The 21,008-nt window shown below is 44.2% G+C and overlaps 1 protein-coding gene across 3 annotated transcripts in view; it reads right to left on the bottom strand.

Annotated features, from left to right (window-relative positions):
- The window catches only part of DROSHA (drosha ribonuclease III), an 83,313-nt gene that overhangs the window by 61,926 nt on the left and 379 nt on the right, over positions 1–21,008 (bottom strand). For 2 of the 3 annotated variants that reach the window (XM_053397087.1, XM_053397089.1), the window contains exons 2-12: positions 19,329–20,209; positions 17,072–17,164; positions 16,102–16,327; positions 14,729–14,870; positions 13,508–13,659; positions 11,916–11,996; positions 11,051–11,137; positions 8,795–8,881; positions 7,456–7,527; positions 4,239–4,320; positions 791–865 (exon numbers count right to left, since the gene is read on the bottom strand). In XM_053397087.1, the coding sequence (XP_053253062.1) occupies positions 791–865; positions 4,239–4,320; positions 7,456–7,527; positions 8,795–8,881; positions 11,051–11,137; positions 11,916–11,996; positions 13,508–13,659; positions 14,729–14,870; positions 16,102–16,327; positions 17,072–17,164; positions 19,329–20,200 (1,969 nt within the window). In that variant the 5' untranslated portion in view covers positions 20,201–20,209. The remainder of the gene's footprint in view (positions 1–790; positions 866–4,238; positions 4,321–7,455; positions 7,528–8,794; positions 8,882–11,050; positions 11,138–11,915; positions 11,997–13,507; positions 13,660–14,728; positions 14,871–16,101; positions 16,328–17,071; positions 17,165–19,328; positions 20,210–21,008) is intronic. The other variant, XM_053397088.1, reaches the window with a different exon arrangement.

Here is a 21,008-nt window from a genome sequence, read left to right as displayed (position 1 = left end):
CTCTGGTCTGACAGACACTTATTTTTTCTAGATCTCAGCAGACTCACAAACTTACCAGAGTCCTTGCACACTCCCAAATGTCATTTTGTGGGGGCTACCAGCAGTTTGAACCTTAGGTGAGACTGTCAATCTGACCACCACGCATTATTGTAAGTTTGGTGCGAATTCTTTCACACTGCTCAGCTGGCCGTGGCGCAGATGGCCATTTTTGATTTAAAATGTGCAGGAAGTACAAAGAGAAATGTGTTGGCTGCCAGCTTGAAATTCTGCTTTCAAGGTTGGGGGTATCACTTTGCGACAGGTCACCGACACACTGGTTTATAAAACCAAGGGTCAAGGAGTTAGTGTGTTAAATCAGCCCAATTTTAAGAGTACTTTCTAACTACGGCATGAGCGCATGTTGAGAGAAAAACGCAAACTAAAGGCAGCTCTATTTAAAAAGAAAAAAGGAGTCTACCCAATATTTGAAGGCAACATCTAAGCATGGAAACAAAACTTGATTACAGTCATAGCTTGGATCCCGAATGCCTTGGTACTCAGACGTTTTGGCTCCTGAACGCCACAAACCCGGAAGTGAGTGTTCCAGTTTGTGAACGTTCTTTGGAACCTGAACATCCAATGGGGTTCCGCTGCTTCCGATTGGCTGCAGGAGCTTCCTGCAGCCAATCAGAAGCTGTGCTTTGGTTTCCGAACGTTTTGGAAGTCGAACAGACTTCCGGAATGGATTCCGTTCGACTTCCAAGGTACGACTGTATTGGGAATGTGCAACATGTAACAACAAAAAACTTACCTGGAAGAAACCTGACAAAACGAGGCATGAAATGAAACCGGGGGCAGGAAGCGTCGTTGTTTTCTAACGAAGGACCTTCAACGAGAAATTAGAAGCAATTCAAAACACAAGCAACACATTTCACAAGTCTCCATCTTTGGTATTCCATTTTTTAAAAAAATATATCTTTATTAATTCAAAATAAATACATTTATGAAAAAACAGACGTACATACAAGTAAATAAACATACAAACAAACAAACAAATAACAGAAAAATCAAACAAACCACCACACTATAAGATACAAGAAGATTAATATAATTATCATCATATATGCTCCTGATACTGAACACAATTATAACACTTATAGAGAAGAAATTTAAAACTGACTTCCAATTAATCTCACTGTACTTTATCTATCCATTACTTTATACCGCACAGTTACATATTTCTTATATAATTTCTTTTTACCTCCCTACGAACTTATACAATACAGGGATCAGTCTAATTCTGCCAAGATGTTTCCTTTTATTCCATAGTTTTCTAAATATTCTTTAAAGATTCCCCAATCCTTATAGACTTTGGTATTCTAAAAAAACATAAAAGTTTATACAGAGCTGGGCATATTCCACGATTGCACTGCAAATGCAACGGTTTGGTATTTAGGGTGGATAGTTCATTAAAAACAAAGCAAACTTCTAGGCCTCATAGGTTAAGATAGGATTAAAAGTGGGTGGGATTCCTGTTTGCCTTAAAATTCAGCACATGGCTCAGCGGTATTTTCTGAGGCCGTGGTGCAGGCACCTTCCCATATTTAGTTTATGCATACAACTTTGCTTAATTTCTGCAGGTCAGGAGGATTTTTCACGGTGGACAATTGGCTGGCTTGGTGCAGTACACACAACGCAAAGCATATACCTGCTGTCTTCCCATGTTATAATTCTCATTAAAATCTCCATCTTCCTCTGCCACCCAGGATATGTAAGGCACAATCCTCTACTGCAGATCCACAATGACAGATACACCAACCAAACACCTGAAATACACCAGAGGGGCCTTGTGGCAAGGAAGACGCGCTGGTGGGAAGGCTGGAACCGACTAGAGTCAGGAATATTATTTGTTCACAGACTTCCTCCATGTTTTGGTGGCATATAGGTATTATCGCCAGCAGCTCCAGATTGGATGCCACTGGTGGCATTTCATGATACAGTGGTACCTCTGGTTACGTACTTAATTTGTTCCAGAGGTCCATTCTTAACCTGAAACGGTTCTTAACCTGAGGTACCACTTTAGCTAATGGGGCCTCCCACTGCTGCCGCGTGATTTCTGTTCTCATCCTGAAGCAAAGTTCGTAACCGGAGGTACTATTTCTGGGTTAGTGGAGTCTGTAACCTGAAGCGTATGTAACCCGAGGTACCACTGTATTATGCTATTATAATGAGCGTACGAGATAGCACCGTCGGAATGTGCTTTTCCGATTTTGTAAAAAAGAAGAAGAAAGGAAATAAATCTCATCATCGTTCATTCTCACTCGGAGCTAGGGAACGTATTTTAGAAAACCAAGGTAAGCACACAAGCAGAACCCTCAAACTCATCAGCCTTTCTACATTACAAAGCCTGCATTTCCTTAAACCAAGTCTTCGGAGGCATATCAAACTCCACAAGAAGCCTGTATATCTCATCTCAGCTCAAGATTCCTCTCAGAAGCCCTTGGCTTTTAAAAATAAATTCTTCCTCAAGGCTCAATGGGGGGGGGGGAGAGAGAGAGCATGGATGCTTTCATTTTGACCGCACCACAAACCGAGGATGATTTCCAACCCCCGAAAAAGGACAGCTTGCCACCTGCGACGTTTGCTACAATTTTTATTGCATGGCGCCACAGCCACATGCTCCTGTCTCCTATAAGCTGCACGGTGCCAACGTTTTTGTCTGGTGCTACGATCACAACTCATTGTGCACACCTTACGGTAATTAAAATCTCAGAGGCACGCATCCCCCAAGAAACAAATTCACGGAGAACAAGCAAGATTTACAATAAATTTGTTGCGGTGCTCAGTACTCCAGCCAACCCGTGCCTTCTCTCAGGTTATGCCATTTCATATTCCAACCCCAAAGAAACATTATGGTGCTGGAGGAGACTCTTGAGAGTCCCATGGACTGCAAGAAGATCAAACCTATCCATTCTTAAGGAAATCAGCCCTGAGTGCTCACTGGAAGGACAGATCGTGAAGCTGAGGCTCCAAGACTTTGGCCACCTCATGAGAAGAGAAGACTCCCTGGAAAAGACCCTGATGTTGGGAAAATGGAGGGCACAAGGAAAAGGGGACGACAGAGGACGAGATGGTTGGACAGTGTTCTTGAAGCTACCAGCATGAGTTTGACCAAACTGCGGGAGGCAGTGGAAGACAGAAGTGCCTGGCGTGCTCTGGTCCATGGGGTCATGAAGAGTCGGACACGACTAAACAACAACAACAACAAGCATGCCCAGTTTCCATTAAGCTGACTTTTCCTTTGGAGAGACACCTGTCTTTTTTCCTGCTTCTGCAAGCTTTGAGAATCTACCAAACATGCCCAGACCTCCATGCAGTCTCTTGGTAGCTCCAATTTGGCAACAAAGCCATCCTAACTCATCGCTTGAGTTCACTATCAGGACATACGATGATTTACAAATGAGAGGCGGCCATTGTTGCTTTTTAACTCCATAAGCCCAGCTTGTTAAGTACAGCATTCTCTTGTACACCAAAGAAATGTCTTTGCGTATGCTTCGGTAAATACAGGGAATGAGATTTGTGTGTCGCTCAGTCACACCCAGTGGTGTGTGAGATTCTGACCACCGGGTCAATTACTGAAACAACCCTCTGAAATACAGTGGTACCCCGCAAGACGAATGCCTCGCTAAACGAAAAACGCGCAAGACGAAAGGGTTTTCTGATTTTTTAGCCGCTTCGCAAGACAAATTTTCCTATGGGCCTTTCTCGCAAAACGATTTTTTTTTTTAGTTTTTCCCCACAGGCTCCCTCTAAACTTCAGCGGAGCGGGGCGGGCTGGGAGGGAATCCCTTGGACCCCCGCCGGACTTCCCGCAGCTCTTTTGAAGTCCGGTGGGGGGAGAAGGGCTTTTCTTCCTACCGCCAGCCTTCAGAACAGCCTTCTGAAGGCTAGCGGTGGGAAGAAAAGCCATTCTCCCCCCGCCTGCCTACAGAAGAGGTTCGAGGAAAGAGGCAAAGGAGCGCTGCCCCTTCACCTCTGTCCCCGGAGCTTGCCGTTCTCCCCCGGCCTCCATAGGAACGCATTAATTGATTTTCAATGCATTCCTATGGGAAACCGTGCTTCGCAAGACAAAAAACTCGCAAGAAGAAAAAACTCGCGGAACGAATTAATTTCGTCTTGCGGGGCACCACTGTACCTTTGGGATTTTCATTTTATCCCCTGCTTTCATCCACAAACACATTCTCAAACTCAAAAGTTACCAGTAAGATTCCAGTCATAAAGTTCCAGGATATCTTTAAACAAATAGGAAGAGAACAGCTCCAGCCCTCGTACGCAAAAATTCTGGAAAAGGAAAAGGAAAAGGAGCCAATGTTAATGTCAATGATCAATGTATGAGCAACATACCTAAACCCCAACAACGTGGTTGGCCAGATTACAGGATATAATTTGGCAATAGTTCCTACGGTTGCTGCTGTAGGCATACTTGACAAGTTAATGCCAATCAGGTTCATAAAATACACGCAGCTCCTGCGTTCGGAACACTCGTTATGCAGAAACACATTTATCCAAATGCGACGAATTAGTACCCAAACCTCGCTATGCAAACTACAGATTCAGGCATCTGTAACAGAGATTTACTTCTGGCGGTTCCCTCGCTGCGAGAAGTAAGGATACAGGGAACCAGGCAGAGGGCCTTCTCGGTAGTGGCGCCCTGTGGATGTCCTTCAGATGTCAAGGAAATAAGCAACTATCCTACTTTTAAAAGACATCTGAAGGCAGCCCTGTTTAGGGAAGTTTTTAATGTTTAATGCTGTATTGTGTTTTTATTATTCGATTGGGAGACACCCAGAGTGGCTGGGGAAACCCAGCCACATGGCAGGGTGTTAATAATAAATTTTTATTATTATTATTATTATTATTATTATTATTATTATTATTATTATTATTAATAATCCAGGGTGTGTGTTCCTTATTAAAAGCCTAAATCTAGACCGGAAACAAAAATTACGAGCTCAGGGCTACGCCATAACTTACGGACTGCCAACAGCCTTTCACTTGAATAAGCAGAAGAGATGATATATGTGGAAAGGAGGACCTCTCCCATAATTCTCGGAGGCTGACACGTTCTAGCTAAAAAGCTGATAAATCACTGCTGGCATCATAACAAGGCGTTTTCGCAGTCACTAATCAGCACCTCACAAACTGGGGATTATTGTCCTTATGAACGGGCCGGGGAAGGAAATAAATAAAAGCAAAAACCCATGCGCCGATCTAGAAATAAAGTGTTCTTCATTAAAACAGTGTCTTTCCCCTCTAGATGCTCCAAAGCAAAAATACAAACAAAGGGAGGTTTACAGATAACGCACACATATCCAAAGGCCACCATCCTGAAAGTTTGGAGAAGAGGTGGCCTCAGAGGGGAGAGACTTTGTCAGGCAAGGCCTCTTTCCACCCGCCTTGCCCCACCCTCTAGTCTCTGCTTCTCAATTTGTATTGTATTATTTTATGTACTGTGGCTTGCCGTTGTTTTATTGATTATAGTTTAGAAATTATTTATTGTAACTGTTGAGTGGATTTCTGTTTAACCTTTATATGTTATTATTATTTAATAATATTCTAATGATTGTTGACTGTAGGTTGCCTATTTTAAAGTTATGTTTTATCATCACATTTTTGTATTGCGTTAGATTGTTATAAAATGTACATTTTTTGTTTCTTCAGCTTGTAAACCGCCTTGAGTATTGTAAGATAGAAAGACGGTATACAAATTAAAAATGATGATGATAATTTAAAGATGTGAGGCAGGGGCGAGAACCTTCTTCTTCAGCTCGAAGGCCACATTTCCTTCTGTGCTACCTGCCAGGGGCCGCATGGCAGTGACGGGCGGAGCCAGAAGCCAAAGTGGGTGGAGCCATGCATGTAAATTTCAACTTGGGGCTACAGGCTCATTCCTCGAACCCCTCTCCATCCTTCATGGCTGCTCTCTGATATTGCCCATTTGTAAAAGCCAGCAGCGGGGAAACATGGCAGGCAGGAGAGGGTTCAACCCCTCTCCTGAATTTTCCCCATCACTCTTTCCACTCTACTTAACTAGATTCCTAGGCACGTTTCTCAGACAAATGGGGAAAACGGCTACCTTTAACAGGCTTCGGAGCTTGTTAAAGGTACCTTGGCCTTGTGGAAATTATTAACCCCTTCCCCTTTCAGCGGGAAGGGTGGGCTCAGCAGAGGGCTACACTCTGCATTAAGTTGGGAATTCCTCTCCCTCAGATGGCATGGGAGCCAGGCTGGTGGCAATCAATCGCAGTTGCAACTGTGAAATTTCGCCTTCAAGCAAAGGCCACACCCAATTCTATTACTTGAGATCCCCTCGAGCTGGATATGGCTTGAAATGTGCCTGATCGTAAGCTGCTGTGATGTCACAGAAGGCTCTGAAGGAAAACCTCACACGGAGATTCCGCAAGTGCCATTGCCGAGTTAAGGTAGATTTCCGGAGCTCACCCCATCAGCTCATCCCATGCTACCTGTGCTGAAGGCAACTATTTATACGGGGAAAGTTAGAAATTCTTCTCATCTTCACTTACAGCAGTAGGAAATGTGGTTTACAACAATAATAAATTATGGTTCTGTGCTAATGAAGTCATGGGGACAATCAAGATGAAAAAATTCAAATCTACTTATATCCCTGGGTTAAGTATTTTTACATTGTTGTAACACTCCCTGAGACCTTTTAGCGAGGGTAAGAAAAAATATTAAGAAGAAGAAGACATCCTATGCCCTTTTAAAATGTTTTTTTTTTTTGGTGGGGGGGCTATTGGGTTGTTGTTTTTATTTTTATTATGTATTTTGTGGTTTTACATCTTGATTTTATTCTGTGAACCACCCTGAGACCCCTGGGTATAGGGCAGTACAGAGGTACTTCGGTTTAAGAACAGTCCGGTTTAAGAACAATTTGGTTTACAAACTCCAAAAAACCGGAAATAGTGTCCTGGTTTGAGAACTTTACCCTGTGTAAGAACAGAATCTGAACAGTGGAAGGGCACCGGCGGCGGAAGGCCTCCTTAGGGAAAGCGGGCCTTGGTTTAAGAACAGTTTTGGTTTAAGAACAGACTTCCAGAAAGGATTAAGTTCGTAAACCGAGGTACCACTGTATATAAATTTAATCAACGACAACAACAATATTGTTGGACAGTTTTAACAAACTGCTACTCTCCCCCACAGCAATATTCATTTAGTGGCACTAATAGACAGATGGCAATAGAGTTTACTTTTACGAAAACATTTGCTTAACTTGTTTTACACCTTTCATTAGTATGTTTTCATATTGATATTCCAGGACTGTACACCTTTAATCAGAAGCGCTCATCCAGCCATACAGTACAAACTTCTTCGGAATATGCATGAACCAAAGAGCTAAACTTTCTCGACGCGCCACAAGGCAAACAGATGCCATGCACCATCGTTCCCATAACTTACTTCGGGTATCATCTCCTCAATGAAATGAATTGTATAATCGATGTTAAATCGGATGACTTTGCACAGAGGAATCTGGAGAGACGAGAAGAAACACATGCACAAGAATGGCTGAGTCTCAAAGAGTGATGCAGGCAGAACCCTCGCTGCATTCTCTTGCTTTTTTCTGATCCAAAATTAAAAGGGGGGTTGAAATGCATAAACCTTGAGACAGCCAGCTGGGAAACAGCATGACAAGCAAGGCACATATGACATCTGCTGGTAGAGACTGCCATCTGCTGGAGGCCCGACTGCACCGAGCACAGATTTCACAAAAAGTAGTGCCTCAATGGCTACAATGGGAAGGCTTAAACCTCTTTGGAACAGACCAGGGTGGATAAAAATCAATGGTTTTCTTTTTTTAAAAAATAATAATCAGATTTTAAAAATTATTTAAATCAGATTTTTTTTAATTTAAATTGGATTTTTAAAATAAAATGCTGTTGGAGGAAAAATCTTTCTAAAGATAGTTTTCTGTTTAATTTATATTATGGTCTAAAGGCTATCCATCAGGAAATAAGGATTTGTTTTAAGTTTTTCATGTGTGCTAAAACTCATCTTAAGGTTGTTGGTTTTTTACAAAATTGTTTAACCGCATCAGTTAACAAACAATGGATACATATGCTATCATGTTATTGTTTTAGTTATACAAATTGTTTAAATTGTTATTAAGGAAATGATTATTATTTTTCTCCTTCCAATAAAGTTGTCCAAATATAAACAGTTAACTTATTAAACCTCACAATAATTTCATAATTATCAGTCTATGTATTTCTAATAGCACAACCAAATCGGTAATAACTGCAAACCAAATCGGTATAACTGCAAAAACTACTCTGAAAATTTATTATTCCAAAAATGAAACCTTCATCTGGCTGTAAATACTAAGATTATACCAGAATGAGTCTTTCTGTAAAAAAAATATGATTTGAATTAAGTCTTACTGACTAGTGATTTAAATTTGATTTGATTTAAATCAAATCCACCCTGGGACAGACCATCTGAATAGGTCAATTATTGTCAAGATAAGACTATGCAGAGACTGAACAAGCTGGGATCAGCTATGCCACTGGTGGATTTGCCTTGTGTTAGGAAACATTTTTAAAGTAAAGTTAAAAAGGCAGGGGCACCTCACCTCCAAAGAACAGATAAAAAAAAATGTTTAAAGGGACAAAGATTTCATGGTAGGGCTGCTATTGGTTTGATTTTTACTACGGAGAAGAAAGCTAGCATACGCAGAAATTTTAAAGGCCCCAGCAGCCACCCATAAAACCAGCTGGGCCACGAAAGAAAGGCAACTTACATTGGTGAGGGGAGCATGGGCAAACATGGAAAAGCCTTCGAAGATGTACTCGTGGTCATCGTACTCGATCACAGTTGGCCTGTCTGTCTAAAGAGAAAAGGGCAAAAGCCACAGGTCAGACTAGCCTTGCAAGTAAGGCTAAGCTCTTGAAAGACCTACACTGGCTCCCAGTACGTTTCCGAGCACAATTCAAAGTGTTAGTGCTGACCTTTAAAGCCCTAAACAGCCTCGGGCCAGTATACCTGAAGGAGCGTCTCCACCCCCATTGTTCAGCCCGGACACTGAGGTCCAGCGCTGAGGGCCTTCTGGCGGTTCCCTCACTGCGAGAAGCCAAGTTACAGGGAACCAGGCAGAGGGCCTTCTCAAGAGTGGCACCCGCCCTGTGGAACGCCCGCCCACCAGATGTCAAAGAGAAAAACACCTACCAGACTTTTAGAAGACATCTGAAGGCAGCCCTGTTTAGGGAAGCTTTTAATGTTTAATAGACTATTGTATTTTAATATTCTGTTGGAAGCCGTCCAGAGTGGCTGGGAAAACCCAGCCACATGGGCGGGGTATAAATAAATTATTATTATTATTATTATTATTATTATTATTATTATTATTATTATTGAAGTTAGTAGCCTGCAGAAATTCTTGCCAGTGTTCTGGGGACGAGCAGAGCAGCAACCCAAACTTCTGTTCCTCCTCCAATAGCTTATTGCATTTCTATGCTGGACGACAGGGCTGGCCCCATAGTGGTCACCGTGGTTTACCGCGAGGTTGCGAGGTGGGGTGTGCAAGGAGACATTGAGCTGCTGGTGAAACGCAGCCGGGAGGTCAGGTAAGCACCTTGGTGACTGCTCCTGGGCTTCCCTCCCCTGGTAGCCCATAGTTTCCATGCTTGGGGCAGAGGAGGGATGGACCAGTGTCTGGCCTTGGTGATGGACTGGCTGGAAGCCATTAAATGGAAACTCAATCCAGATAAGGCTGAGGCCCTGTTTATGGCATCACACTCTCTCTGAATATACAGCTGCTGGATTCATCGGTGTCGCAAAATTGGACGGCCAGGTTGCTCACTGGGGCAGGACACACGGAGCATATTACACAGATCCTGGCTCAACTGCTCTGGCTTCCAAGTTTCCAGGCCCGATTCAAAGAGCTGGCTATAAAGCCTTAAACGGCCCAGGGTCACAATATTATTATTTTTTTGTTTATTGGAAGCTGCCCAGAGTGGCTGGGGAAACCCAAACAGTTGGGCAGGGTAATAATAATACAGTGGAACCTCGGTTTTTGAGCATCTCAGAAACCAAACGATTTGGAACCCGAAGGCCAAAAACCTCGAAGTAATTGCTTCCATTTTCGATCGTGCCTCGGACGTTGAATGGCTTCCAAGCCACATTTCTCCCATTTTTTCAACGGATTTTGCTGACCGCCCATTGATCCTCGGTTTTCAAACGTTTCAGAAATCAAACAGTCCTCCGGAATAGATTACATTCGAAAACCAAGGTTCCACTGTACAGTCATACCTCAGGTTACAGACGCCTCAGGTTACATTTTTTCGGGTTACTTCCAAGTTTCAGCGGTCGTGTAGGCGCAGAAGTGCTAAATTGCGCTTTGCACATGCACAGAAGCACCGAATTGCAACCCGCGCATGTGCAGACGCGGCGCTGCCGGTTGCAAACGCTGTGGGTTACAAACGTGCCTCCTGCATGGATCACATTCACAAACCGAGCGTCCACTGTAATAATAACTATTACCTCAAGAACCACCTCCCTCTGTGTGAACTGACCCAGACCCTGCAATCATTATCTGAGACTCTTCTTCATGTTCCTTCTCCACAAGAGGTCTGGAGGATGACAACAGGAGAACTGGTCTTGTCTGAGGTGGCTCCCCATCTGTGCAATGCTCTCCCTGGAGAGGCTCGCCGGGCACGTTCATTACATGCCAAACAAAAACACTCCTCTCTATGCAGGCCTTTGGCTACTGAACAGCCTTTTAGAAGTGTGGGGACTGTTATTATATTTCCTGCGATCACTTTATTGCTTTTATTATGATGATGCTACGTAAATCACGTTTTTAATGTAGTACACTGCCCTGAGATCTTTGGGTAAAGGGCAGTATATAAACTGAATCAATAAATAATAACCACAAATAAATATATCCAGCTTGCTCACCGGCAGGGAGCTCCTTGTCACCTATGTAAGGGCTTAAAAACAAGAGCTTCAAATGAAAACAGCCAGGTCTGCTGCTTCCACCGCTTCAGATGATACTTACTAAAAAGTTTGTAGGTGGTGACACTGTAATGCGGTAGTGGAATAATTTTCCGGCATTGTTGGTCATGGGTCGGCAGGGCTTAATAGGCTTTAAGAAACGAGAGAGGAAATCAGAGGGGCAGGTGATTAGGAAAGGTGAATGCTAATAAAAGGAGAAAAAGCAGTCTTCAGCAACATAATGTTTTCCTGACGTTTAGGACCAAACCCTGCCAGGGAAGGCCAGTGTCCCTCCTCATTAAAGGCCTTATGAAAACTCTTATTTTCCTTGCTGTTCCCTTGAAGTGTGCTTATTGGACTTCTGGTTTTAGTCAGCATTAGAAACCGAGATATGAAAGCTAGGAGCTAAACGGCATCTTAAACAGAGGTTATGGGCACAACAACGGAATATCTCGGCGCGCTTTTTTATACAAAGCTGAAAATGAACTGCAGCTAAAGTATTATGTTCGTTTTTCACATGGTCTAGTCCTTCCCCTGACCACCCCCCCCCTAATATTCTTAAGAGGGTCTCGTCTCCCATCTTTGGAAAGTAGCTGGAAGTGGGGAGGCAGAAAAAAGACCCTCCTTTCCTTCAGTTTTAATCTGAAATTTAGGCACAGTACTGCACCCAGAACTCAGAAACCACTCGCACCAATGAAATACTGTCGCAAAATGCGCCTGGAACAATGGAAGCTTTGAACACTGGTTTTAGTCATAGCTTGTTATTGGATTTTAATATCTTGGGGCAGATTGTTTTATAGTTTATTTCTATGCTTATTTGTTATTAAGTGGGTTTCCCACCTCCCCCCACCCCGTCATATTGTATTTTACCTGATATGATGCTTTGAGATCCCTTCAACCGTCCTAAAAACATTTTAAAGAAATATTACCTCTTCCCCGGGATAGATTCCATGTCTTATTCCCGTTCGTCTGGCTTTCGCACTGCATTTGCACAGAGGTCCGTCGTTCATCTGTCAAAAATGTTAAAGTAAAAAATGTTGAGTCAAGATGCTTAAAAACAGGAAGGGGCAGTCTGGTTCAGTGCCTGAAAGGTAATGCCTTTAAAAGCAAATTCTAGGCAACACGATGACCATGTACATACGAAATAGGCAATCTTACAAAATTTTACCAAATATATATTTTCAGTTTATTAAAAAAAAATTATTTTCAGTTTATGAAGCAATTCTATATCCTCCCACCACACTGACAAAGAATTCTACGAAACAGTAGTCAATATCTGGAATCACTGTTCAGTGTTGGACATCATATTTGCTGAATACACAAAGCTTCACAGCTTGTCTTTCATCGTACAAAGTCTGGTACCTCGCTTCATTTAAAGATTTTCAGAGACTTTATTTAAAGATTTTCAGAGACTTGGAGACTAAAGATTTCATTTTGTACTTGTTATGGTTTGAAGGAATTCTATAAAGATTCTCTATTGTGTATGTACATGGTCATCGTGTTGCCTAGACATTGCTGACGTTCTCTTTGCAACACAGGGGTTTGTTTGGTTATTTAAAAGCAAATTAGCATACACAAGTTAAGAGTCAATTTAATTTTTTTTTAAAAGCACATGGACTGAAGTACCTTAATATACCATGGTACTTCAAAAGAGTGTCTCTGAATGCGGCCTGAGTCAAATATTCTTTACCAATAGAAAGTATTGTGCCGGGAGAAATAATTTTTGTCTAGGTTTCACCAGCCTATCACCAGCCATACACCAAGACTTTTTCAAATGTACAGTGCAGCAATCTATGTGTCTACTCATATGTAAACCCCACCAAATTCAATGGGGCTTGTGAAAAAGTACATATGCATAGTATTGGAGCCGTCTCCTGAATTTAGGTGGTTGTGTTTTGGCAATTTCAGGTGTGCGCGTACACGGCCACAAGAACAGGATTGAGAGAAGATTGGTTTGTGTAAAGTACAGGGTTGGTGGTCACTGGTTTTGGCAAAGTGACTTAATCTTCAGTACAGAATAACAAATTATTATTATTTATTGAATTTATATACCGCCCTATACCAGAGGTCTCAGGGCGGTTCACAGAAGAAAATCAAAATATAAAACCACAAAATATATAATCAAAATAAAAACAACAACCCATTAACACCCCCCCCCCAAAAACCCCCACATTTTAAAAGGGCATAGGATGTCAATCAAATCAAACAAAGGCCTGGTTAAAAAGAAAGATTTTTGCCTGGCGCCTAAAGCTGTATAGTGAAGGCGCCAGGCGAAGTTCCCTGGGGAGAGAATTCCACAGATGGGAGCCACTGCAGAGAAGGCCCCGTTCTCGAGTTGCCACCCTCTTGACCTCTCGAAGAGGAGGCACACAAAGAAGGGCCTCAGAAGATGATCTAATGGACCGGGTAGGTTCATATGGAAAGAGGTGGTCCTTGAGGTATTGCGGTCCTGATTTTAAGTCATCAGCTGCATAGCCGCGACGCAAATGTTTAAGACTGAGCTTTTTTTGGCATTTACTACCTGTCCGGGGTCGTTGTACCACAGCTCCTCGTGCAGCCGGTCTGGGTGAGCCTTCTTCCGCTTAATTTCAGCGATGACGTCAAACACCTCCGAATCCGAACTGCTGGAGCAGCTGTCATCATCCGAGTCGCACTCAGAGTCGCTGGAACTCCCTGCGTTCCCAAAAAAACATAACACCAACTTGCCCTTTTCCCTATCTCCCACAAAACTGTGAATTCACCTCTGACCTGAGACTGGAGCAGCGAATGCCCCAGGGGCATGGCAAAGAGCCAAGTTTCTCTATTTATTCCTGGCAACACCTCAAGAGTACAGAGTGCTGGTCACTGACATGCAAGATATAATTTTCTAACTAACCCCGCTGCTTCCCCAAAATCAAGCTTTTTCTTCAGGCACACGAGTTCCATCTCAGAGGGGGCTTTCACAGAAAAGAGAACAGGGGTGGCACATAAAAAGGGAAGGTTAGGCCACAGGGGCCTCATCTTTGAAGACAGTGGTGCATGAAAAGGATCAGGATAGTGGCAGGGAATCTTTCAAGGGACAAATGGCATTTATAATAAATATAATAATTAATTTTTTATTTATACCCCGCCCTTCCTGGTTCAGAAAACTGGGCTCAGGGCTGCTAACAACAAATTTAAAACACTTAATTGAGGCAACAAAAAATCGCATAAGATACAGTATAAAACGTGAATAACAATAAATTCAGAATTCAAAAATCAATTTAGGGGGGAAATCCATCCAATAAACATTAGATGATCACCAGGGCTAGCTGGCTAAATTAGTCCTATTTGGGCCAGCGAGGAGACCAGGGGAGAATTAGCTGTGGGATCCCAGAGCGGGTAATCTTCATAAAAAGAGGAGAGGGAGGGAAGGAAGGGGAATAAAAGATCAGGCTAAGTTCAAATTGAAAGCCAGGCGGAATAGCCCTGTCTTACAGGCCCTGTGGAAGGAAGCTAAATCCTGCAGGGCCCTGGTCTCATGGGACAGAGCATTCCACCAGGTCGGAGCCATCACTGAGAAGGCCCTGGCCCTGGTGGAGGATAATCTGACTTCCTTAGGGCCCGGGACCTCTAAACTATGATTATTCATGGACCTTAAGGTCCTCTGCGGGTCATAGTTGAGGGCCAGATTCAGCCATTGGGCCTCCAGTAGCTGATCCCTCCTGGAAAGTGGCAAGCATTTATTTCTGGGGTGTGTCGCGTGGGTCAGAGCACTCCTTACCGACATCCTCATCCAGTTTGGTCTTGGGGGGCTCCCAGGGGGGCCTGGCCGCTTTGGCTTTGGCTTGCCGCTTGCCCAGCTCTTCCTCAAACTTCTCATATAAATCTCGGAGCCGGCTCGTTCCGACGACAGTGGAATCGCCCTTGCCATTGCAACCAAACAAAAGTGAAAAGCATTTCAGAAATCAGGAACAGGTAGGTAGCCGTGTTGGTCTGCCATAGTCGAAACAAAATTTTAAAAATCCTTCCAGTAGCACCTTAGAGACCAACTAAGTTTGTTATTGGCATGAGCTTTCGTGTGCATGCACACTTCTTCAGATACCAAATCAGGAAGATGAACATTTTAACAAGGAATGGGGGAAAATTAATAACTTATCTTAAAGACCATTGCAAACAGTTAAAATCGTTAGTAGGATTGGAATATCACTTGTAGTTTAAGGTTGAATTCCAAACATAATGGAAGAGGTAAAGGATTTGGATTATGATAAAAGATGCGGGAGGAAATGATTAATAATAGGACCCACAAAGAGGAGGGTGGAAGTCCAGGAGATTCCTTGGAATCTTCTTGTTATTATCGATGTTTGTCATATCTCTGTAAATTTTTAAGTTGAAAAACCAAATAAATAATGTTATTTTTTAAAAAAGAAAGTTAAAAGGATATTCTGAACTGAAAATATTTTGCAATGTCAATTTACAGTCATGCTGAGCCTCGGGAGTGTGTTGCACACACAACGCAACACACACACTCACAAATGCAACATGTCAATCACATGGGATGATTTACCAAAAATGATATAAGCAGCTTTAGTTTCTTCTGGACATTCAGAAAATGAGACAGTGTGGGATACACACAAACCTAGATCACATAGTGATCATAATTCTTCAAGTGTCAGTGCTTATGTAGCCAAAACAGTATCATCCATATACCAGAGGCAACAACAGGTTTAGAGGAACTACAAGGTTTGAAGTACCCAAAAATATTCATAGATAATGCCCCACCCCACCCCCCAAAAAACACCCCCACCCAGTTAACTAAGAAATGAGCATACACATTGGCCACAGAATGTTGACTAGAGGTTTCAGGATGGGGGGGGGGGAATAGATTGGGTCCCAAGGTAAGTTAACTTAAATTGGGTGGAAGCCTACGCAATTTGGGGCAATTCTCCCCAGGCACTACATGATGCAGGAAACCAACCCCTTCCCCCTAGAAGGGTCTTACAAGGCGAAAGGAGGGAGGAGAACTTTATTAAGTGATCTTGGGATAGCTCAGTCAGTAGAGCATGAGACTTTTAATCTCAAGAGTTTGAGCCCCACCTTGGGCAAAAGGTGGCCCTTCTGGTCCCTTCCAATTCTATAAACAGTTCCTCAACGTACCACTTGATCCATGGGGTCGTTTGAGTAGTAGCTTTCCGAGTGGGTACAGCGGACCCACACAGGCTTCAGCAGGTCCTCGTCATCTTCCTCATTCTTTTCGACGACGGCCTCATCTGGCTCTTTGTCTTTGATGGAAGTATAGTTCTTCTCCCTGCTGGTGTTTTCTGACCACCTATCCCGGTCGTCTTCCCAGCGAGTTCTCTTCCGGTCTTGACCGGGAGACTGACTGCACAAGAAGACAAGGGAATAAACAATTCATCTTGGGCAGCGAGGCTGGGCTCAATTGTGCACGAGGAGGAAAGATACTCATCAAAAGTTTGCTGCCGCTCATGCATGAGTTCGTGCTGAAAACTGGCTTCGTATCCAGCCATACCTTGTCTAAAAGGTAAAGGGGACCCCTGACCATTAGGTCCAGTCGTGGCCGACTCTGGGGTTGCAGTGCTCATCTCGCTTTATTGGCCGAGGGAGCCGGCATACAGCTTCCAGGTCATGTGGCCAGCATGACAAAGCCGCTTCTGGTGAACCAGAGCAGCGCACGGAAACACCGTTTACCTTCTCGCCAGAGCGGTACCTATTTATCTACTTGCACTCTAACGTGCTTTCAAACTGCTAGGTGGGCAGGAGCAGGGACTGAGCAACAGGAGCTCACCCTGTCGCAGGGATTCGAACCGCCAACCTTCTGATCAGCAAGTCCTAGGCTCTGTGGTTTAACCCACACCACCACCTGCGTCCCAACCTTGTCTTACCTTCTCTTTATACCATCCCCCAGGTCGGAAGGCACAGTCTAACAGAGGGTTTCACGAACTTGGGTCTCCAGCTGTCACTGAACTACAGCTCCCATCATCGTTGACCACTGGTCCTGCTAGCTAGGGATGAGGGGAGTTGTAGTCCAACAGCAGCTGGGAACCAGAGTCTGAGAAACGCAGGCCTAACAGCAGCTACCCAGTGATAATCAACTCCCTCATCTTACCTTCCTGTCCTCTTGTGATCCTTTCTGTAAGATCTCTCAGTGGATGGTGATCGCCGGCTGTCGCGGTGCCTGTGTCTTTCTCGTTGTCGTTCCCTTAAAAAAATTAAAGAAGATTTAGGCCGAGAGTAAATTCTAGTTCCAAAACAAGAGAACCAGAAAGCTGAATAAACTGCCAAGAGCCCTGAGAGTCATTACGGAAGAGGAAGGAAGTGCCGCCATATTCTCTACCATGTGGCTGCGGTCAGAGGACAATATTGCCGCTGCCAGGCCAGGAGGAACCAGGTGACCTGCCTAGCCAATAGGGTTCCATCTGCTCTTATAAACCTGACTCTGGCTTAGGTTTTCAGTCTCAGCATTCGTAACTCAAGTATAGGCTTAGCTACTCAGCTGCTCTGCCTATCTCTGAGCACAGATTTTCCCCCAGACTGCCCACTGGGACGTATCTGGTTAGTGGTGTTCTCCAAGGATCAGCTGAATAACAAATAGTGGCTTCTTTCTTTATTCTGGCTACTTTCTCCATGAAAATAAAATAATAATAATAATAATAATAATAATAATAATAATAGGGTCAAGCAATACTAGGAGACAGGGAGACCAGGAGATAGAAAGTACATCAGCAAATGTTATGCAACCTGTCTTCCTCTCATGGTACATTTTCTCCAGAAAACAACGTTCTCAATTATTTCTCTCAACTCATCATTTTTTAAAAAAAATATATCAATGAAACAATTTTACAAGAAGCAACAATCAACGCATTTGACTCAGACAAGGTCAGGCCCCTTCAAGGCATTTTGCTGCCCGAGGCAAAGGGCAAGTTGAGGACGCCTCCTCAGTCTGTTTAATAGTAGGGCTGGCCCTGGACAAGTGATGTTTATAATGAAACAAGCTGAAAAGTGGTATTATTTCTCAAGCCAGTCACAAGGAATCATCAAAGGATTTCCCACAGGTAAACTGAAAGAGTCCACAGAAGGCGGCAGGAGACTTAAGGCAAACGTGTGAAACGAATTATTCATTCTTAATTATGACCATCCTAAAAAAGCTAAAATTTTCAGCGAAGAATATAACTATATACCTATTGTATTCGAAGTTAACAACGGGACAACAAAAATGGGATTCTACGTGCTCTATTGATGAACAGGAAGAATAGCATTTGCAACTTATGAACAGACTGCTTGCAGACAAAGACTTTCTTTGGACAAATATGACCATATTTGGAATGAGTTTATACAAAATGCAGTGGACTATTCGTATTTACATATGTATTATGATAATATAATCGAATTTATCGAAGAATGTCTGAGGCAGGGTATTTTTCATCTATTGCCTATACTCGTATATTGTTTCTTTCTACACATTTTTATGCCTTTTTATTTTTATTTTTAAAATCTTTTTCTTTGCATCCCTTTATTTCTTTATAATTGAAACCTTTTCAATAAAAATATGAAGCCCAAAAGAATGCTGTAGCTCAATTCTAGTCAAGTGATGCTACATATAGCACAAAATTCCGGCTAAGACTTTATATCCAAGAGCCAAAATCATGGTGGCTGGAAGCAGGGCTTTTTTTCAGCCAGAACTCACCAAAACTGAGTTCCATTAACTCTTTGGTGTGTTCTGGGACCTCTTTGTAGTGTACCAGCCAATGCCGGAGAAGCATTGTCCCACCCCCCAAAAAAGTGTTGTTTCCCCCCTAAAACAACTTTGGCTCTCCCATAAAAAAGGTCAACAACTTAGGGTTGTCTGTCAAAAAAAAGGGGTAGTTCACGCACCTCTTTCTGTAGAAAAAAGTACTGGCTGGAAGCATGACTATTATTATTTTTCTAAAGGGAAGGCAATCTCTTGACTTCCGATTTCCAACCGAATAATACACCAGCTGGACTGCATAATACATACAAACCATGAGTAAACCTATAGGCTAGGCATGTCCAAAGTCTGTTTTGGGGGCCTAATTGGGTCCCCCAGCCTAACCCTAACAAAAATCTGGCCCTCTTTGAAAAAAGTTTGGGCACCCCTGCTATAGACAGACAACTCTTCTTACTAGTAACAATAATTTTCTGGGCTCTTCTCTTTATGCACACGAGAGGGGTGTGCTGGAAGTGAACGTTGGGACTTTGACGTGGAAGCCTTGGACGCAATTTTGGCTAAGCAACAAAGCTCAGCGCGCAACTGTCGGCCAACCGTTTCCCGTCGAAATAATTGCCTCCACGGCCGAACACATCCTACCAAACCTGGCCTCCTGGCAAGAGTCAAACTGGCTGACCTGTACCATTCATAACTTCTGTGACGGGGAGGCGTCCGCCCCCTGACGTAATCTGAGCGGTGCCGACTGCTTTCTTGCCGCCGCCGATCAGGGCTCCTCCCTCGATCCCGCCGATCGCCGTGATTAGTGGAGCGGTGCCTCTCCCCGTGGCCGTGGTCCCGGTGGCGATGCTCCTCATAGTGTTTACTGCGCTCCGGAGACCTCCGTTCAGGCTGGGACTTCTCGATCGGATACTGACCAGGGTTCCGGAAATTGCCGCTGCTGTTGTTGTTGCTGCTGCCGCTGCTGACGTTGTTGGCGCCGCCACCCTGGTAAGAGTTTGCATTGTGTGGGTAGCTGTTGAAATTTGGAGGGGGGAAGGACTGCTGCGAGTAGGAAGGGGAGTACATAGGCTGGTAATTAATCGGCTGAGGCATGATCGGAGGCGGCAAAGGATGTGGAACCGACGGAGGAGGCATCATGTAAGGAAACGCGTTCTGTCCCGCCGCACCGGTCGAAACGGAAGGGTTTCCGGTATTGGGGGCGGGGGGCGGAGTCGGCGGAAAGCAAGGGGGGAGAGGGAAGCTCTGTTTGACCTGGTGGCCCGCGAAAGGCGACCTCAGGGGACACTGGGAGATGGTGTTCTGCGGCGATGGGGGCATGGGCGGCGGGTACGGGACGAAATCAGGCCTGGAAGGCATGTAGCTTGTGGTGGTGGGAGGGCTTGCGTAAGCCGCGGTGGTCACCGTCGGCTGGTCGTACTGATACTGAGGTGAAGGCTGCTGAGGGTGGAGCTGCCTCAAATTCTGGGGGCGGAAAGTCGGAGTTGAGGTTCGCGCCGTGGCTCCTCCTCGGGATCGGGGGCAGCCCCCTCGCCCGGAATGGAAGGACATTGTCTATCTCTGAAAAGAAACCAAAAAGGGAAATTAAAAGACTGTGCACCACGGATGTCCCAAAGAATTCTCGCCATGGCGCCATCATTCCGCGTCAACTTCCCAGGGAAGGGCTTTTCATTCCCAGTTATTTCAGATAAATTTATAATAATAATAATTTATTATTTCTACCCCGCCCATTTGGCTGGGTTTCCCCAGACACTCTGGGCGGCTTCCAACATGATTAAGCATACATTAAAATGTCACACATTAAAAACTTCCCTAAACAGGGCTACCTTCAGATGTTGTCTAAAAGTATGGTAGGTGTTTATCTCTTTGACATCTGGTGGGAGGGCGTTTCACAGGGAGGGCGCCACTACCGAGAAGGCCCTCTGCCTGGTTCCCTGTAGCTTTGCTTCTCGCAGTGAGGGAACTGCCAGAAGGCCCTCGGCGCTGGACCTCAGCATCCGGGCAGAAAGATGTGGGTGGAGACGCTCCTTCAGGTATACTGGGCCGAGGCCGTTTAGGGCTTTAAAGGTCAGCACCAACACTTTGAATTGTGCTCGGAAACGTACTGGGAGCCAATGTAGGTCTTTCAAGATGTGGTCTCAGTGGCCGCCCCCAGTCACCAGTCTAGCTGCCACATTCTGGATTAGTTGTAGTTTATGGGTCAGCCACATGCACGTCTGAATGTGCTTCTGGCCTCAAGCCGCAGCAGGGGAGAGGATGAGCAGGACCAAAATCCTTAACCATGAGCTGAGCGGCTCTATCCCTAAAGCATTCCAGGGAGCAAGAAAAGAAACCCTCCTATGAAATGCATGGGTCGCTT

This window comes from Podarcis raffonei, chromosome 7 (genome assembly GCF_027172205.1).
Source record: "Podarcis raffonei isolate rPodRaf1 chromosome 7, rPodRaf1.pri, whole genome shotgun sequence".
NCBI lineage: Eukaryota > Metazoa > Chordata > Lepidosauria > Squamata > Lacertidae > Podarcis > Podarcis raffonei.
Note: the sequence above shows the minus strand (reverse complement) of the source record. Positions and strands in the feature narration are given on the sequence as shown.